We start from the raw sequence: 21012 nt of genomic DNA, 5'->3' as shown, positions 1-21012 counted from the left end.
AGTTTTAAACTTGCTGCCTATTAAGTTCATGTGGTGACCCATAGTTCTTGTGTTATGAGGCGTAAATAACGCTTCCTTATTACTTTCTCACATCAGTCATGATTTTATAGACCTCTATCATATCTCCCCAAGTCATCTCTTTTCCAAGCTAAAAAGTCTCAGTCTTATTAATCTCTCCTCATACAGCAGCTGTTCCATACCCCTAATAATTTTTGTTGCCCTTTTCTGAACCTTTTCCTAGTGAAATATGTCTTTTTTAAGATGGGGCGACCAAATTTGCACACAGTGTTTAAGATGTGGGTGTACCATGGATTTACAGAAAGGCAATATGATATTTTCTTTCTTATTATCTATCCTTTTTTGAAATGATTCCCAACATTCTGTTCAGTTTTTTTGACTGCTGCTGCACATTGAGTGGCTGTTTTCAGAGAACTATCCACAATGACTCCACGATCGCTTTCTTGAGTGGTAACAGCTAATTTAGACCCCATCAATTTATATGTATAGTTGGGATTATGTTTACTCAGACTGGAATTTAGCCTGAGCAATTACAAATAACAAAAAGTGTTACAGGATCTTAAATAAGTACAAGTGGCCAGGACCTCAGATTTATGTCTTGTGTGAAAGATGATCCCCTCAAATGTGGGAGGTTCTGAAACATTGAACAAGCTGTCAGTCTAGTTACATGTTTACAAAGGGTTCAATCCAGACTCCAGTGAAGTTAATGGACATTTTGCCATTAACTTCAGTGACATGAGAATATGATCCTCAGTAAATAAGCCATTAATTATGGTTATCTATAATTAAGCTACTAATTTACTATGTGGAGATTTACAAAGCACTTAAAAATAAAGTTCCAAACAATTTGGTATGTTTGAAGATTGGTAAACATGCATGTGTCCCAAATCAGACCAGACACATTTGGTGGGTTCAAAAGTTGAATTCAAACTCAAACATTTTAAGGTTCATATTCCATGATGTGAAAGAAAAAGCAGAGAGGAATAAATGAACTGACTATCCCCATCTCTACTACACATTTCTTGTGTGATGCTGGGCAAGTCACCTAAATCAGACTTTTCACAGATGGTTGCTACTTGCATTTTCCTCATTTTCTGTGTACCTAACTTAATACCCTGGTGTCTAATTTACAGAAGCACTGATTATAGTGGGAGGTACAACAATCTGATGTGAGAAAAGTGGTTGGTTATGATCCAAAAGTACATGATGCTCAAACTAAATATTAAAACACTTAGCACTTGAGCTATTATGCTAGAAGGATGGGTATATAAGCTACTTGTTGCACTGTTACTGAACTCAGATAGTTTGAGGTGTTGGATGAGACTTGTTCCTTACCACTGGACCCTCAGATCACATTTTTTGTGTTACCCAATCTCTTATAGACTTTGGGCCTGGAATTACGATCCAAAACTGTCTCACCGCATTTCCTTGTTTATGTATGCAGTAATTGAAATATTTTAGTGATACTTGTTAGAGCAGGGTCGGCAACCTCTGGCACACGGCTCGCCAGGGTAAGCACCCTGGCGGGCTAGACCAGTTTGTTTACCTGCTGCATCAGCAGGTTCTGCAGATCGCGGCTTCCACTAGCCACGGTTCGCAGTCCCAAGCCAATGGGGGCTGCAGGAAGTGCCGCGGGACAAGGGACGTACTGGCCACGGCTTCCTGCTGCCCCCATTGGCCTGGGACAGCGAACCGCGGCCAGTGGGAGCCGCGATTGGCCGAACCTGCCGACATGGCAGGTAAACAAACTGGCCCGGCCCGCCAGGGTGCTTACCCTGGCAAGCCACGTGCCAGAGGTTGCCGACCTCTGTGTTGGAGACACACTTTGCTAGGCACCTAGATCTGTAAGGCTGGATTCACATTCATTACTGTAATAACCCCTCAAGAGGAGTTTAAAATATAGTCCATTCCTTACCTCATATTATGTGAGGTTAATCTGTAAATATGGGGCTCAAAATCAGACAATGATTTGCTGGTATGCCTGTGTGTATCATAACATTCTTCCCAGCCTAGGTTTTGGGAGCATTAGAAATGCTTTATCTCTAAAGTACCTAATTGCTGAACATTGAGCAACTTTCTTAGGAAAAAGAATACTGCATTGACAGATAAGTTGTGCATAAAAGAAAAACAGACTGTTACTTACTAAACTCAGTGCTCAAACTGAAAAATGTGATTGGAGAATAGAAGGTGTAGAAGTGAACCTTGCTTATGCTCTCCATCTCATTTGGCCATCATTTGATGGAATGGTATAGGACATGGGTAGGCAACCTATGGCACGTGTGCCGAAGGCGGCACGCAAGCTGATTTTCAGTGGCACTCACAATGCTCAAGTCCTGGCCACCAGCCTGGGGGGCTCTGCATTTTAATTTAATTTTAAGTGAAGCTTAAACATTTTAAAAACCTTATTTACTTTACATACAACAATAGTTTAGTTATACATTATATACTCATAGAAAGAGACCTTCTAAAAACATTAAAATGTATTACTGGCGCTCAAAACCTTAAATTAGAGTGAATAAATGAAGACTCGGCCACTGCTTCTGAAAGGTTGCCGACCACGGGTATAGGATAAGTCAGGGCTAGGAAAATAAGTGTCTTCAATTGAGCAGCTACAAGAGGATGTTTTCATACCATCATTTCAGGATGGAGTCCCTTTAAAAGGAAGGACTGGTGAATAGTTAAGCTTTGTTCTCAGAAGCGGATGTTTACAGAGGTAAAATACACACAGAAAGTCTCTAGAAGGCAGAAGCAATCATGTCTGCAAATAATGTTTTTAACTGCCAAGCTCTGTGTGGCTTGAAAGCGTATCCCTTTCACCGACAGAAGTTGGTTCAATAAAAGATACTACCTCACCCACCTTGTCTCTCTAATATCCTGGAAGGAACACCACAAACATTAATGTGTCACTTTAAAGTCTTATCGTCCACTCCTGGCTTTCAGTGTGAAGCACAAGGAATTTAATAGTAAAATGGGGAATGTTCCACCTTATGCAGAACTCTGAGGAAGTGTGGAGGGTTTGCTAGACGCAGACAGCTGTTTTCTAAAACTGACCAGGTCAACAATCAGAAAGCTATTTCCATCTCTGTGGGATCTGAGAAAAATGACTGTCTTATGTAAGGTTCATTTAATCAAAAGGGCTTGGGAATGTTAGGACATCTGCTAGACTGTTGGAGTGAAATTTTCAGTAACACAACTGGTTGTGCTTGGAAACAGTGAATATTATAAAACCAATATGGCTGCAACAGCTCTTGAATTAAATCCGATATTAGCATCACAAACTGCATATGCTCCATGGGAAAACTCCTGTTTTCTGTATGAATATACTGATTTCATTTCAGCTTGGCTTGCAGTTCTGCCAGTCTAAATGACAAGATAAAAATGATGTAACCTAATATTGTTTGTTATTTCTCATTAGTTTAGCATTTCTGTTATTTTGTAAAATAGAACATTTTGGGCTCCCTTCTTCTTATGGCTCCTCAGCCATCCATTAGTTAGTTAGTACCCATTACATCTCTGGCATTGAGGGAAGCGACAAAGCTCCTCCACTCCTGTCTGTTTCTGGCAAGTCTTTCAATGGTTCCCCAGCTGTGCTCCAGGTTTTTCAGCTTGGCTTCCACAGCTCTTTACCATGTTGTTTTTTGGTTGGCCTCATTTTCGCTTGTCTTCAGGTGTCCATCTTAGTGCTATTATGGTGATGGAATCAGTTTCCATCCGAAGCACATGGCCAATTCATCTCCAACACCTCCTGGTAATGATGGTGCTCAGATCCTCTTCACTGCACTGTGTCAATAGATCTTTGTTTGAGATTGTTCTGAGCCAAAAGGTATGGAGGATTTCTCTGGGACAGGTTGCATGGAACAAAGACCATTTGGGCATGTCATGCTTTTTCATTCCCCAGCATTCTGCACTATAAAGTAGTGTTGAAAGTATGCAGCATTCAAAAGTCTTAAGTTTGGTTTTGGTGTTGTATTTTGTTGATTTCCAGACTATATTTAAGCTCATGAAGGTGTTCCTGGATTTATTGATTCTGTTCCTGCTGTCCTGGCTTGTTCCACTGTCTTGGTTGATGGTGCTGCCCAAGTATGTGAATGTTTCTACATCCGTGAGAATGTGATCTTCTATACGTACTGGTAATGGTGAGTCAATATTAAGGCTGAAAGCCTCAGTCATCAGGCAAGCTGGTTTGTCAGCATTAGACTGGGGCTGGCCATATCAGTCAGCACAGAGCACTCTTATCGGAGGTCTATTCTGTTCTCTAGAAGAAAATTATAGATCACTTCCCTCTAAAAAAATTACACACTAAAAACATGGTTCTCCATTCCACGGAGGTACACACATCTCACTGGTATCAGTCGGAGACTTGGGAATACCTGGAATACGGGATCAGGCCCTAAACTTAGGAGTGAATACGTCTCTGTCAAAATCTTTGTTTTTCTATAGCTAATGTTGTTGTTGTACTAAGCATTTAAATATTTGGCTATGGTCTTTACTTTTTAATATGAGAAAATATTGTTAAGGCATGTCCACATCTTGATGGTTCGGCAAGTTCTTGCTAGTGTAGAAACATAAAAGATAGAATTTTGTAATTGTCCTAATGATAGAGTAGTGAATAACAACTTATTTGGCCTGGGTTGTGTACCTGTCCAGTTTGATGGGACCTAAGGAAACTCTGAGGATAGTCGCTAGGACTGAAGCATGTGGATTGCAGGCAGTCTATTCCCTAAAAGGGCTAAATTTGCAAAGAACGTAGAGATTTAGCTGCAGAAATCTTTAACTGAAGTTATACAGCACATCACACAATGCTGCCAGACACAGCTGTGGGAGAGAAAGAGAGAGAGAGAGTGTATGTGTGGGGGGAAGTGGTGATGTCAGTCTCCATTGCTGGGTCACCAAGCTTAAGTGAAGTCAATGAAGACTTAACCCCTACCATGTAACAGGGATATCACTTTCTGTAACCCTGACCCATGTCATTTGACTGAAAATAAAGACAAGTCTCTTATGAGCGTTCATGTGTCACAGCTTTATTAGATAAATAATCTGCTCTGCAGGTCCTCTGCCACTTTGGAGAGACCAGAATGGGGACAGTTCTACTTCCGGCTGCACTTTTTCCTGCTTTTGCTTATGCATGGTGGCAAGCAGAACTTGGTCCAAAATATGTAACATTTCAAAAGTACATACTTATAAGAGGTGTTAGTATACAAATATTACTCCTTTAATTTTACATTTAATTTTACATTTTTTTAATGTGGTGTTCTGGGCAAGCATTGTTGTATTGTTGTACCTAGCATATTTTGGGTGTTACCATATTATACACTAATTAAACACAAAAACTACATTAAAAGATCATTATTAAGGTTGCAAAATCAACCCTCCAAAAGTTAGGCAATTCCAGTGTGATGGGGTGTAGACCTCACACTGCCAGAGAAAGAGTTAACTAGAGCACGAGAGCAATTAGTGCAATGGGTTGCACCTGGAAGGTGGACCAGGCCCTATTTAGGATTAGGCCCAGATGGGGAGGAGCTGGGTAATTAATAAAAAAAGAACTTCAGGGCAGTAGAAGAGAGGCTCATGGGGAGAGTAGGCCTTGGGCTGTTCTCCTAAGAAGGGAGTTCTGGTGAAAGGCCAGGATGGATACTGGGAATCCACAAGAGTGGTGTGAGCTCCTGTGGTGAGCCTTGACAAAAGGGTAAGACCTTAGGGGGAGGCAGTCTGGGGGCTGGGTTTCTGGAGGAAAGAGACATGGCTATTAAAAGTGGCGGACAGGAACCAGGCCTCCAGGGAGAAAGTGCTGGGAGGTGTTGCTCAGTACAGGAGCTGGAAAGAACTCTGCAGAGTCTGGGGGAAGGGGCTGGCAAAAAGGGCCTAGAGACAGGCTAAGATAGGAAGTAGCAAGGAGTCTAAGGAAGCAGACTCTATCTGCTTGCTACAGGGTCCCTGCACTGCATCCAGAGTAGCAGGGGGGGCCTGAAGTCCCTCTCTACACCAAAGAAGGTTGCGTGAATGCCCCTTGACCAGTTATTTAATTAAAGTGGAACAACTTCAGTAGGAGAGATTGAGACACCCACATCAGAACAGTCCAATCTTTCTTATTGAAGTTGTTCTACTTAATTAATTAGTTGAATAGCTAGTGACTAGGACACTCACCTGAGGTGGCAGATCCCTGTTCAAATCCCTTTTTCCCCTTCTGGAGGAGGAGGGGGGACTTAAACTGGGGGTGTCCCACATCCTTGGTTAATACCCCATCCACTAAGCTAAAGGTTACCATGGAGGTCCTTTGCTGGCTATTTTGTGACTTGCCACATTTCTTCCCCAGGCTCCAGGATCACAAGCAGAGAGAGATGTCTCGCTGAAGTCTGGATTTAGGTGCCTATCCCTGCGAGAGGCGTGGCCTTTCCTCAGTGTCTCCCATTGGCTAGTTTAGTTGCACGCTGGCTGTGGGGAGTCTAAAGTGCCTGCCTCTTCCCATCAATTGTACAGGGAGCCTAGGTGCCTCACTCAGGTTTTGTGGATCAGAGTGACTGTTCTAGACAGAGTTGCAACCTCAGGATTGCAGAACCTATGGCCTTTCATGGATCTGAGCCAGGAAGATTAAGGTCAAAAGAACCTGCTAACGTAGTGTGCTGCAAATCAAGGTGGGACCTGACTTTTTCAGAACACTTGGCATTATATAGTGCTTTATCGTCAAAGCTCAGCTCCTATTGACTTGTGTTGTGGCTGTGAGTAACCAGGGAATCAGTGACAAAATGGAGATGGTGAAACTGATGTCATTTTTTTCAAGTTGTGTAAATATCATTTTTTCCAGAATAAATCTAATGATATTACTTAAAATAACAAAAAGGGAAGATTTTTTTTTATCTGCTAAAGGCACAGAACTTCTCCCAAAAGACAGCACTTTCAGATTCAGCCTAATCAAGGAATCCCCTTCACTGAGCATATTAGAAACATTCCCTTAGAGTTGGAACACAGAGCCTCACTAGGATTCAAGAATTTAAACAGGACAGGCCATATTCTCCTCTCAGTTATACTAGGGTAGCCAAAAGGAAAATTTGTTCCTGAAGGCTTGAATTTTCATATTGTTCCTCCTTTGCCAGAGCAAGCATGCCTAATGCCTCAGCTTGATTTTTTTTCCTACTGTACAGTTGCCAAATGAACAGATATTGGAAGATCTTAGGCATGATTACAAGTGTTACTTTCCTGAATTGGATTCTTTTCACTAGGTACAGATTTTGAAATGCCTTAAGCACAACAGCTAAAACAATTCTTCATGGCTTTTGTTGCTTCATTATCTGCTTGGAGTTACATGCTAACCTTCCATTTTAAGTTTCTACCTTAATTGTTTCATCTGTCTGAGTTTAAATTCTGCTTCAACACTGTTGAAACTAGTTTTCTCCAATCTACACTCCAATGGGAAGATTACCTCTCTAGTCTGCAGCAGAAAATGTAAAGGGATGGGCTTTTAAACAAACACCATCTTGCATTTACTTTTAAAGGGTGTTTCCAGGTTTTAGGCAGGGCTTTTACCTGAGCTGGTAGTGAGATAGTAAATCAAAACTCATACAAGGGAGGTGGGACGGGCAAATGAAAAGAACCTATTCCTAACTCACAGCATGACAGGAGAGTCTGTCTTTGGAGAATGAGTGGGCAAGGAACCCATATTAGGAAATCAGGGGCATAGGACTTTATTGAGACAATGGGTCTGGGACAATAGATCTCACATCAGCTTTACTCCATTGACTTCAGTTTAATTACATCAGTGTGAGATCAGGATCAGGCACTATCAACTTTAAGGGACCAGTTCATCCATCCTCCTGAGCTGAGCTTGAAGCAGAGATTGCATCTTCCCTGTCCAAAATGGCCCCTGGCAAGTCCCAGGACACCAGTGCAGTTTACAAGGAGCAGCCTGAACCTTAACTGGCACCCCCCACCTGCAAAGGCCTCTGTGGGCCCATTTCCACCACTGGGAATAAATTGAGATATAAGAACATTCTAGCATAGGTGGGTGGTGAAAATATTCTTTGGGGTGCCAGGGCTAAGCCTGCCCTCCACTCACCCTGCAGTGGCAGCTCCTGTCCGGCTGGGCTGGGCTGGGCCTGCTCCCCCTCCAGAAGGTTGGCTCTCAACACTTGTAGATTCAGAGGAACCTGCCAGGAAGACCTGACATGTGCCTCTATATGCAGGCAGGGCCATATCCCTGCGATGCCATGCCCTGTCCCCTCTCCTGGTACCCTGAACACAGGGTCTCAGGAGCTCCACCATCCCTTGGGACTCCCCTTCCTTCCTGGGACACCCCTTACCATCCTTCATCTCAGAATCCCTCCTTCCCTCAGGACTCCACTTCCCCTGGGATTCCCCCATCACCTCAGAATCACCCCATTCCTTCCCCAGGAACTCTCCTTCCCCCTCCCCCCCCCCCGAGTCCTTTCACAATCTTCTCCCCTTCTGCCTGTTGCCTCCAAATCTCTCCCCTCCTTCCAGGACTCCCTTCCCGCATCACCTCAGGCTCTCTTCCCCCACTCCCTGGACTCTCCTTTCCTCCCCAGTCTCTCCCCACTTCCTGGACTCTTGCCCCCATCCCAGTGAACCTTTCAGGGAAGAGCCACTCAAGAGCTAGGAGCCAGCACCATCTGCCAGGAATCAAGTTTGCAGATAGGGCCTTCTTCCTATGAAGGCCAGTCTGCCACACTACCCTCCAGGACCCTGGCACTACTGGATGCGGGGCTTTACCTGCTGAGCTGGGTATGTGCATAGATGGCAGCATGACTCAGAAAAATAGAGTGAGTGAGACTGAGCCCCCATTAGCCACTCTCAGCCTATGCATCCTGGCCATCTCCCCTCCTTCCCCCAACACATCCCTGATATGCCTTTTGCCTCATGGGCTGTGGCAGATGGGATGTTGAGATAGCCATGCCAGCTCTATGCTTGCCAGGAGCCCCCTAAGTCCAGGAAATCATTAGGGTGGGTTTACAGCCCCTTCATGCTTTCATAACAGAGAAACATCACATCACTAAATATTTCTTGGAAGAAGGCTTGAACCTAGGTCTCCTACATTTTAAATTAGTGCCATTGCAGTTTTATAATAATCTTTTTGGATGTTTTTCTACATTTTCAAATATATTTGATTTGAATTACACCACAGAATACAAAGTGCACAGTGCTCATATTTTTATTACAAATATTTGTGCTGTAAAAAAGATAAAAAAGAAATAGTATTTTTCAATTCACCTCATACAAGTACTGTAGTGCAATCTCTTTATAGTGAAAGTGCAACTTACAAATGTAGAATTTTTTTCACAGAACTGCACTCAAACAAAACAATGTAAAACTTTCAAGTCTACAAGTCCACGCAGTCCTACTTCTTGTTCAGCCAACCGCTAAGAAAACAAGATTGTTTACATTTACAGGAGATAATGCTGCCCGCTTATTTACAATGTCACCTGAAGTGAGAACAGACATTCTCATGGCACAGTTGTAGCCAACATTGCAAGGTATTTACATGCGAGATAAGCTAAACATTTGTATGCCCCTTTATGCTTCAACTTGTAGATTGCACTTGTTTCTTTTTTACAGTGCAAATATTTGTAATCAATAATAATATAAAGTGAGCACTGTACCCTTTGTGTTCTGCATTGTAACTGAAATCAATATATTTGAAATGTAGAAAATATCCAAAAATATTAATAAATTTAAATTGGTATTCTATTAACAGTGCGATTAAAACTACAATTAATCACAATAAAATTTTTTGATTGTTTGACAGCCCTACTATCTAGCTTTTTCTCAGTGCTTTAAGCATGCTCAGAGCTTAAAGAATCAGTCCCTGCTGACGAGATAGGCATTCTCCCCAGGGCCGGTATTGGACTTGCTGAGGCCTAAAGGCAGAAACTAAGGAGTGGGTCCCCACCCTGCCGAAGCCCGAGCCTCACCGCCTGGGGCTGAAGCCCCTCTCCCCCACTCATAACTTAGTTTCACGAGGGCCTCCTCTGATGTGGGGCCCTGGGCAATTGCCCTACTTTCTATGTCATAATGCCAGCCCTGATTCCCTCACCCACTTTGAGAATCCTATTTGGGGCCTCTTCTTCAGTAAGGGCTCACTAGCTGTGGGGCAGCATCAATGTTTAGGTGGCTTTGCGAATGCTGACAAGCAAAAAATTAAGATGCTTACAGGCAGTGGCACCCAAAAAGGCAGTTACCTAAATACCTGTGTGGATATGACCATAAGTGACTTACAGGCTAAGTCACACTTTGAAAATGACTTAGGTATGTAGGAGCCTAAATCTTACTGAAAGTCAATGGAATTGTCACTTAGGCATTGCTCCACTCAGCATTGCAAGGCCTAAGCACCTTTAAATATCTTGGCCTAAGTGTGTTGGCTCCCAATCAGTGTTTGATTTAGAGTGGTGCATTCAATAATTTAAACGACACCACCAAAGCTTGGAAGTTCATTAAGGGGGTCTCTTAGATAGGGCTTGAAAGCTCTTCCACACACACATACCCAAATCTAACGGATACTGAAGTCCGTACAATTACACCAGACTTATTCTAGTGTGAGATCAGCATTTGGCTCAATTGATTCTATTCCCTAGGCATTTAACATTTAATACTCACATTTAACCAACTTTGGCTCTATAACTGAGAAAAATGTCAAGTTTTGCATAAAGCCTGCATTTTGTTATTTTGCTTATTGTGAAATAAGTTATCAGAAATTTTAAAATCTGATGCATAGTCTCAGGAACTGAGATGAGTTTAATTTATTATTAAGTTTCAATCTTCTTAAACCCACAGAGAGATTTTAGACAGCTACATTTCAGTTCAAGTTTTATTTGTATACAAAAATATATTAAAAGCATTAAAGTTTCCAACTATATAAAATTACAAATATATTTTCATAAATTTTAATTTAAAATTGCTTTTAAGCTATATTTTAAAGAAAAAATATAGTATCAGCACATTTAAGTTATCTGATCCTGCCTGCTGCAAAGTAACAAAACTGATGTTATCAGTTAAATGCTTAGAGAAGGTGACTATTGTTATGTTCAGAAGATGAATATGCTGGATGGCAAAGCTGACAGTTGTCAGACATGGCAGCGGCTTTCAGTGATCCATAGCATTAGGTCTTCATTGCATCTTTCGAGGAATTATCTGTAGACAGGGATGATGCCAAAAATCCCCTTGCTTCACATACCTGTAAACATCAAAGATGAGAGATCCCAAATGTTACACTTAACAAGATGACGTTTCACTGACAAAATGTCATATTTGATGTCCCGTTTCTTAAACTGTCTGCTGTTTAACTGATGTGAAAGGGGAGAAAGCCAAAATATATATACAGAAACCAAAAAATTATAAAGATTGTAAAGGTTTAAGAAAATCACTGTTCTAATATGTGTCTTAGGTATCCAAAAGCATCTGCATAAGTAAGTGTAGGTTGTTGCATAACCCCATCTATATAGTAGAACTCAAAATATGTGATAGTAATATAAGACCGAAGTTGGCCTTTTTCACTGCATTACAGAGTCAAAGATAAAGTTGGCATGTGAAAGTAGAGGTGGTTACATGGTGAATGAATAAGACAGGGTTGAAAAACCATGGACTATTGGCTTATTACAATGCACTATATAGCGGCAGCAGGGGACATTCACCCTCTCAACTTGCTCTGCATTAGGAAATAGATAATTTAATGAAGTCAGTATGAAACAGGCAGCCCAAGAAAATCACCTGCAATACAGCTGTGAAAGCCCTTGCAGCAAAAACCCAAGGAAAAGGTTGTATCAGACTCTCCTTTTTGGGTTTCGGTCTTCCTTGAATACCAAATTTCCTGACTCTCTGCCTTTCTGAAAAGAGTCTACAGATTAATCAAATTTAATCTCACTGGGAAAGAATGGATAGCTCTAGAGTGGATCCTTTGCAAAAGAGAGTAAATAAGAAAATACTTAAAATAAGTGAAACTAGGCCAGAATTAAGATACAAGTGAGAAGACAGCAAGGGCTAAACACAAATAAGCCAGATTGTAACACAAGTTTATGATCATAAAAGAAGTTGTCTTGAGTTAAACTCAAGGCAAATCAACTAAGGCTTAAAAACTACAAAGAAGGGGAAACAAAGGATTTAAAACACAAACTAACAATGTGTGTTACATCTTTCGTTCTTTGTCTGTACTGCCTGTTTAGGCCCCAGGGGGCTCACCACTCTGTTTGCAAGCAAAGGAATACAAGACCATGGCCCAAATGAACAACACAGGCAAACTGTGAGAATAGATGTAACACAATAGTTAAAAAGAGAAGTGTTTTTCCATAGCCTGATGAAGAGCCAAAGAATAGTGTAACTGAACAACAGATTGTCAGGTAGTGACAAATTTGGTCTATATTTAATGGAGACTAGATCAACTGATTTTTTTGATTATTATTTTTTTTTAATTTAAAGTATAAGGCATGGACTTCCTTTCCATAATTATTTTGTAAAGACAATGATAGCAGTCTAATATTTACATTTATACCAGTCATTCATAGTTACTGGTCAGTTATTTAGACTTACAGGACTATGAAACACAAGCCTGTTTTTTCACTGTGTTGAATCAGTTTTTGAAGAACTCTTGCTTGCATAATAGGTGCACTGTCAAAGCAACTTCATGATATATGGTTTGTTTTATGTTCCAAAAATGCTATATGTAAGAAAGTGTTAGTCCAAATCAAGTTGAATTTGGCTGCTAAAAAGTGGGAATATATACAAGGAGGGAGGGGAGGGGATAAATGAGAGTGTCTATGTAGCACATGATCACACTATCAGACAGGAAAAGCAGACTATGGAGACCTAAAAGTATAAATACATGGACAAAGGCAGATCTGTCCCCATGTTCTACCCCATTACTTCTCCCACAACAAAAGACACAAAAAGAACTCTAATATTCTATGTAAAAATACTGTTTCCATCCCGCAACCCCATCTCTGTTGATATTCTGTACTGTAAATACTTTGACTTCCATCATTTTTAAGGTACCACACACAGTGAATCTACTTACTTGCTAATGTCCTGTCAAGATCAGCAATAAAGTCTTCTAGTTCTTTTGTGTCTCCCAGTTTTGCTGCAAAATAAGAGCCTAAGGTCAGCACTCCTGATAAGTGAAAAATGTAAGTCTCTGCCACTGAGGCAAATAAAGATCATTAGAAACCACTTGAATTTTGAAGGACAACTCCCAACATTATTCCCAGTAGTATCTAATCTCTTCTTGATTATCTTCAGAGAGGGTTCCTTGACCTCTTCCTTTAATAGTCCTACTGCAATGTCCAAATGTTTCTGAGAAAAGATTGTCCTGATATCTGGCCTAAAATTTTGATTCCTTTACATGCATCCGACGAAGTGGGTATTCAGCCACGAAAGCTCATGCTCCAATACGTCTGTTAGTCTATAAGATGCCACAGGACTCTGCTGCTTTTACAGATCCAGACTAACACGGCTACAACTCTGATATTATTTAAGGGAATTATTCACATGATGACATTAGAGCAAAACTAATTTGTTTCCTTAAAAAATTAGAAGTTAAGCTTTTTCCATCACTCTTAGATGTCCACTGCTTTATGTATATGTATATTTATGTATAAATTCTAGTATTCTGTCCAATCCAGTTTTTTAATATTGCAAGTAGCTTCTATCACTTCCTTCTAGAGACTATTCCACAATTAAATAAACCTTGCTCTCAGGAACAGCTTCCGGATAGTCAGTCTAATTCTTTGCTGAGTCTCTGCTGCCAGCTTAATTGGATGCCATTACTTCTCATTATTACCCCCTAGTACCAAGTTAAATAGTTAATTCTTCTCTTTGTTATTTACAGCCTTCTGGTATTTGTAAGATTATGTCCCCACCTCCCCTTAGACGGCTTAATCAAACTGTACATATATAGCTTTTTATCTTTCTTCCTAAGTAAATCCCTCCACATTCCCTGAAATGGGTGCTCAGTTGCACAGCCTTAATATTGCCTTAGCTTAGTTTATGTAAGGAATTTAAATTAAATATACAGCATCTCAGCATGTGTGTTCACATATGGGTAGGTGTGACCCTGAGCACCTCTGTATTCACACCCTACACGCTACTGAATTAATCTTTCTACAAAATATGCCTTGTGAGGTACAGTAACTCCTCACTTAAGTGTAGTTATGTTCCTGAAAAATGTGACTTTAAGCAAAATGATGTTAAGCAAATCCAATTTCCCCATAAGAATTAATGTAAATAGGCGGGGGTTAGGTTCCAGGGAAATTTTTTTCACCAGACAAAAAACTATATATTATATAGATATACACACAGTATATGTTTTAAACAAACAATTTAATACTGTTCACAGCTATGATGATTGTGAAGCTTCGTTGAGGTGGTGAAGTTAGAGGGTGGAAGAGGGAGGGATATTTCCCAGGGCATGCTTTGCTGCTAAATGGTGAACTAGCACTCAGCTGAGACCTCAAGGGTTAACACATTGTTGTTAATGTAGCCTCTCACACAAGGCAGCACGAACAGGAGGAAGGGGCGACAGCACAGCAGACAGAGACAGACACACACCCTGTGTGTGGGAGAGAGATATGCACACTGCCCCTTTAAGTAAGCTGACCCACTCTTAAGCGCATTGTCTTTTTAAGTGGATCAGGAAGTTGAGATGACAGCTGCTGCCCCAAGCTCTCTCTGTTTCTCTCCGTCTGTGTCCCCTCCCTGCTCTATATGGAGAAGGGGGTAAGTGGGGTGCAGGGTCAGGGGGGAGGGGGACATCCTGACATTACCCAGCTCCCTTCCCCCCTGCACAGCAAGCAGGAGTCTCTGGGAGCAGCTCCAAGGCAGAGGGCAGGAGCAGCACATGGCAGTGGGGGAGGGACAGCTGAAATTGATAGCCTGCTGGGTGGCTGCAGAACAGGGAACTTAGTGGAGTGGGGAGCTGCCCGTCCACCGTGTTCCAAGCCCCCACCAGCTAGCTGCAACGGGCTGCTCTTCTGCAAGCTGTGGACAAAGCAGGTGGCTGCCAAATGACGTTAGAAGGGAGCATCGCACACCTTTAGATGAGCACGTTCCCTAATTGATCAGCAACGAAACAACATTAACCTCCCTTGGTTTTCACACCTCAACTGCTAGAAGAGGGCCTCATCCTCCCTGATTGAAGTAACCTTGTTATCTCTAGCTTGGTTCTTGCTTGCATATATATACCTGCCCCTGGAAATTTCCACTACATGCATCCAACGAAGTGGGTATTCACCCACGAAAGCTTATGATCCAATACGTCTGTTAATCTATAAGGTGCCACAGGACTCTTTGCTGCTTTTACAGATCCAGACTAACCCGGCTACCCCTCTAATACTTAACGTTAACCGGGATGACTAAGTGAGGAGTTACTGTATCATTTAAAAACTAAAAGCACACTGATCATTTATATTCTTGTGCAATGTGTGTATAAAATGTGTATTAAGAGTTATGAAGATACACTGAAATTATGATTACAGTTTGTTTACCAGACAAGTCAGGGAAATGAGTAAACTGGTTTCTCAAATATAAAGGACAAGCTGACACCTCTAGCCATGTGTCATCAAAGTTGATTGGCAATCACCTGTCAAGTGGCTATTCTTTGGCAAATGAAGGGACGCAGGAACAGATCAATCTGCATTTTAGCAAACAGCAGCATGGAACTTCTTTCACCATGAGATTCCATGTCTGCTTCCTCACAGCTGGAATGAACTTTATCTATGGGTAATCCTCAGAAATTTGCATTTCAAAGGGTGACTGGACTATAAAAGTCAGGGGCAAACACACCCCAGACTCTCTCTTTCACGTAAGACTTTGCGGGGAGAGCCTGGCCTGAGAAGTTGCTCAACCATGTTGCTTGGAACCTGTGATAAGGATTTTACCTCAAACCAAATCTAGCTTGTTATGTTTTAGCTACTAGAAAGTGTTTTATTTTTATTTCTCTTGTAACCATTTCTGAATATACTACCATATATTTGTATTCACTTATAACCTCTCTCTTTGTAGTTAAATGAACTTGTTTTATTATTAAATCTAAACTAATCCAATGTTGTGTTTAAACTGAACTGTTTGGTAACTCCAGTTAAAGCAGTAAACTTGAATATTGGCCCTTTACAGGGGCAACAGACCTTTTATATCTGAAATGTCCAGGAGAGGTTTGGACAGTGCAGACCACAGGTGTCTGGGAAAATTCAGGTCTGGGAGTGTATTGGGGATGCAAGTAGTAACCAAGGCTTGTGGAAGCCAGAGTGTGACTGGCAGGCTACTTGGATCAGAGCTGCTGGACCAGGTCTGTAGCTATACGCAAACACTCAGGGTGCGACTTGCATGCTGGTAGACTGTTTTTGAGCAGCCCAGTGGGGAGCTACAACAGCAGAGAACTGTGAGGCATCCAAGGTTGTGGGGCTGTCTAGATTGCACCCCAGAATGTGACAGGTAGGTCTCCATACATGTATACAGATAATATAAATGAAGGTGGGCAAAATACTTTAGCAAGTACAGTAGAACCTCAGACTTACGAACACCTTGGGAATGGACATTGTATGTAACTCTGAACAAAACGTTATGGTTGTTCTTTCAAAAGTTTACAGCTGAACATTGACTTAATATAGCTTTGAAACTTTACTATGCAGAAGAAAAATGCTGCTTTTAACCATCCTAATTTAAATGAAATGAGCACAGAAACAGTTCTTTACCTTGTCAAATCTTTTTTTAAACTTCCCCTTTATTTATTAGTAGTTTACATTTAACACAGTACTGTACAGTATTGGTTTTTTTCTTTTTCTTTTTTTTGGGGGGGAAGGCAGCGGAGGAAGGGTGTCTCTGCTGCCTGATTGCGTACTTCCGGTTCCAAATGAGGTGTGTGGTTGACCAGTCAGTTTGTAACTCTGAGGTGCTACTCTATGTGAAAGCTCTGTGTAGCATGAATATATGCCTGTTCCTTTCATTGGCTTAGAGTATATCTACCCTGAAGTTAAGAGAGTGCTTCCCAGCATGGGCAGATTGATCCATGCTAGCTCTGCTCACTCTACCACCTTAAAATAGCAGCATGACCATGGCACACAGTTCAGGTTAGCCCCTTGAGTAAAAACCCACCCAGCCCCCCGGGTATGTAACCCACTAGCTGGACCACTTTGGCCACTCTGCTATTTTTAGCATGCTAGCACGAGCAGCGCTAACACAGGTCTGCCTATCCGCACTGGGAAGCATACTCCCAGCTGCAGTGCAGACATCACTCTTCAGAAAAGACGTAAGGTAACTCAAGTTATCTTCGTGCAAGTTAAGGCCTCTCAAGTTAGCCTAGGTCAAGTGAGAGCAGTGACACTGCAAAGAGTGATTGTGTCAGCAGCTGACAAGTTCTGCTAACTCAAGTTGTAGCCTATCTGCCATGACAGGCCAGACAACTCACATTAAAAGCACCCCTGCACTCAAGTTAAGCATTTTGTGTACATTCAAGTTGTAACATGAGTTAACTCTTCAGTGAAAATAAACCCATTCAAGGAAGTATTTAGCAAAACAAATCACAAGTTTAGATCAGCCAAAAACTAATGTTTCCTTTAATGCTGTAGATTCACAGCTAATAGAGTTGGCAGGCCCACCTGTGAACCACTGGTTATTGCAGACATTGCACCTAATGTGCCATTGTGTTTAGCACAGATACTAGTAGGACTTCTGTTTGAAGTAGTCTTAATACTAACACTCAGAAGCTTATTCACATCTTAAATATCAGTAGATTAACATTTTACAGAGATGAGTCTGCAGCACTCAGAGTTCAGAAGAAACTTAAACACTTAAAGTTACTATGAGATTTACCTTTACAAGGAGTTATTGCTGGAGATGGTAAAGTAGGAGTTGGAACTGACATTGTTGGAGAGTTAAGTTTTTCATCACTGAAGCTAAAACTGTTTCTGTAGAGTGAATCTGCACCTGTAAGACAAATTCTAAGTATTAGAAATTAAGACCCAATGCCTATGGCAAGTTTATAACAGTAACAAAACAAACAAAATATGTATACATCAAAGGTGGAGTTTGGGGGGGCGTTGCCCCCTCCCCCAAATTGCAAGCCTCAGACTGGCAGCCATAGTGTGCAATGCAATGAGTTCAGCAGAGGAGAAAGGAGATGTGTTGCTCCCAGCTTGTGCCCCTGAGGCAGGGAGTCAGAATTTTGTTTATAAACAGACTGATTAACAGGTGATTATGATAAGAAAGGGCTGTTGGGATGTTTCCTAAAGTTAAATGATCTGTTCCAAATTTGGTGCAGTGCAAAAAGTAAGTAGCCTAAATGATAGAAAGTAATTGTAGGTGGATAGAAAACTGGCTAGATCATTGGGCTCAATGGGTAGTGATCAATGGCTCCATGTCTAGTTGGCAGCCGATATCAAGTGGCGTGCACCAAGGGTCGGTCCTGAAGCCAGTTTTATTCAATATCTTCATTCATGATCTGGAGGATGGCGTGGACTGCACAATCAGCAAGTTTTCAGACGATGCTAAACTGGAAGGAGTGGTAGATACACTGGAGGGTAGGAATAAGATACAGAGGGACCTAGACAAATTAGAGGATTGGGCCAAAAGAAATCTGATGAGGTTCAACAAGGAAAAGTGCAGAGTCCTGCACTTAGGACGGAAGAATCCTATGCACTGTTACAGACTAGGGACCAAGTAGCTAGGCAGCAGTTCTGCAGAAAAGGACCTGGGGTTACAGTGGATGAGAAGCTGGATATGAGTCAACAGTGTGCCCTTGTTGCCAAGAAGGCTAACGGCATTTTGGGTTGTATAAGTAGGAGCATTGCCAGCAGATCGAGGGATGTGATCATTCCCCTCTATTCAACATTGGTGAGTACTGTGTCCACTTTTGGGCCCCACACTACAAGAAGGATGTGGAAAAACTGGAAAGAGTCCAGCAGAGGGCAACAAAAATGATTAAGAGGCTGGAGCACATAATTTATGAGGAGAGGCTGACAGAACTGGGATTATTTAGTCTGCAGAAGAGAAGAATGAGGAGGAATTTGACAGCTGCTTTCAACTACCTGAAAAGGGGTTCCAAAGTGGATGGATCCAGACTGTTCTCGGTGGTAACAGGTGACAGAACAAGGAGTAATGGTCTCAAGTTGCAGTGGGGGAGGTTTAGGTTGGATATTAGGAAAAAAAATTTTCACTAGGAGGGTGGTGAAGCACTGGAATAGGTTACCTAGGGAGGTGACGGAATCTCCTTTTTTTAAGAGCTTTTTAAAGTCAGGCTTGACAAAGCCCTGGCTGGGATGATTTAGTTGGGGATTGTTCCTGGTTTGAATAGGGGGTTGGACTAAATGATCTCCTGAGGTCCCTTCCAACCCTCATATTCTATGATTCTACAGTTGTTTCAATTGTTGTATTCAGGAAGTAGTAACAAAGTTACTAATGTCTTTCTTTGAGAAGATAACTGATTTTTTAGACAAAAGAAATGCAGTAGATCTAATCTACCTGGATGTCAGAAAGGCACCTGATACCATTACACATGAGAAATTATTAGTTAAACTGGAGAAGATGGGGATTAATATGAGCACTTAAAGGTGAACAGGAACTGGTTGAAGAGGAGACTACAATAAGTTCATCCCTCAGTATGACCATCAGGCTAGAAGGAGGTTACTAGTGGAGTTTGTATCTTTTAAATCGGCTTCGGTACCCAATGACTGGAAGTTAGCTAATGTAATGCCAATATTTAAAAAGGGCTCTAGAGGTGATCCCGGCAATTACAGATCGGTAAGTCTAATGTCAGTACCAGGCAAATTAGTCGAAACAATAGTTAAGAATAAAATTGTCAGACACATAGAAAAACAAACTGTTGAGCAATAGTCAACATGGTTTCTGTAAAGGGAAATCGTGTCTTACTAATCTATTAGAGTTCTTTGAAGGGGTCAACAAACATGTGGACAAGGGGGATTCAGTGGACATAGTGTGCTTAGATTTCCAGAAAGCCTTTGACAAGGTCCCTCACGAAAGGCTCTTACGTAAATTAAGCTGTCATGGGATAAAAGGGAAGGTTCTTTCATGTATTGAGAACTGGTTAAAAGACAGGGAACAAAGGGTAGGAATTAATGGTAAATTCTCAGAATGGAGAGGGGTAACTAGTGGTGTTCCCCAAGGGTCAGTCTTAGGACCAATCCTATTCAATTTATTCATAAATGATCTGGAGAAAGGGGTAAAAACAGTGAGGTGGCAAAGTTTGCAGATGATACTAAATTACTCAAGATAGTTAAGACCAAAGCAGATTGTGAAGAACTTCAAAAAGATCTCACAAAATTAAGTGATTGGGCAACAAAATGGCAAATGAAATTTAATGTGGATAAATGTAAAGTAATGCACATTGGAAAAAATAACCCCAACTATACATACAATATGATGGGGGCTAGTTTAGCTACGAGTCAGGAAAAGGATCTTGGCGTCATCGTGGATAGTTCTCTGAAGATGTCCACGCAGTGTGCAGAGGCGGTCAAAAAAACAAACAGGATGTTAGGAATCATTAAAAAGGGGATAGAGAATAAGACTGAGAATATCTTATTGCCCTTATATAAATCCATGGTACGCCCACATCTCGAATACTGCGTACAGATGTGGTCTCCTCACCTCAAAATAGATATTCTAGCACTAGAAAAGGTTCAGAAAAGGGCAACTAAAATGATTAGGAGTTTGGAGAGAGACCCATACGAGGAAAGATTAAAGAGGCTAGGCCTCTTCAGCTTGGAAAAGAGGAGACTAAGGGGGGATATGATAGAGGTATATAAAATCATGAGTGATGTGGAGAAAGTGGATAAGGAAAAGTTATTTACTTATTCCCATAATACAAGAACTAGGGCTCACCAAATGAATTAATAGGTAGCAGGTTTAAAATAAATAAAAGGAAGTTCTTCTTCACACAGCGCACAGTCAACTTGTGGAACTCCTTACCTGAGGAGGTTGTGAAGGCTAGGACTATAACAATGTTTAAAAGGGAACTGGATAAATTCATGGTGGCTAAGTCCATAAATG

The 21012-nt window shown here is 41.4% G+C and overlaps 1 protein-coding gene across 1 annotated transcript in view; it reads right to left on the bottom strand.

Annotated features, from left to right (window-relative positions):
- Positions 1 to 10816: 10816 nt before the first annotated feature.
- The window catches only part of RGCC (regulator of cell cycle), a 31995-nt gene continuing 21799 nt past the window's right edge, over positions 10817 to 21012 (bottom strand). The window contains exons 3-5 of the mRNA XM_050951984.1: positions 17821 to 17934; positions 13034 to 13096; positions 10817 to 11200 (exon numbers count right to left, since the gene is read on the bottom strand). Of these exons, the coding sequence (XP_050807941.1) occupies positions 11193 to 11200; positions 13034 to 13096; positions 17821 to 17934 (185 nt within the window). The 3' untranslated portion in view covers positions 10817 to 11192. The remainder of the gene's footprint in view (positions 11201 to 13033; positions 13097 to 17820; positions 17935 to 21012) is intronic.

The sequence above is a fragment of the Gopherus flavomarginatus genome, chromosome 1, assembly GCF_025201925.1.
Source record: "Gopherus flavomarginatus isolate rGopFla2 chromosome 1, rGopFla2.mat.asm, whole genome shotgun sequence".
NCBI lineage: Eukaryota > Metazoa > Chordata > Testudines > Testudinidae > Gopherus > Gopherus flavomarginatus.
This window is presented reverse-complemented; position numbering and strand designations above follow the sequence as displayed.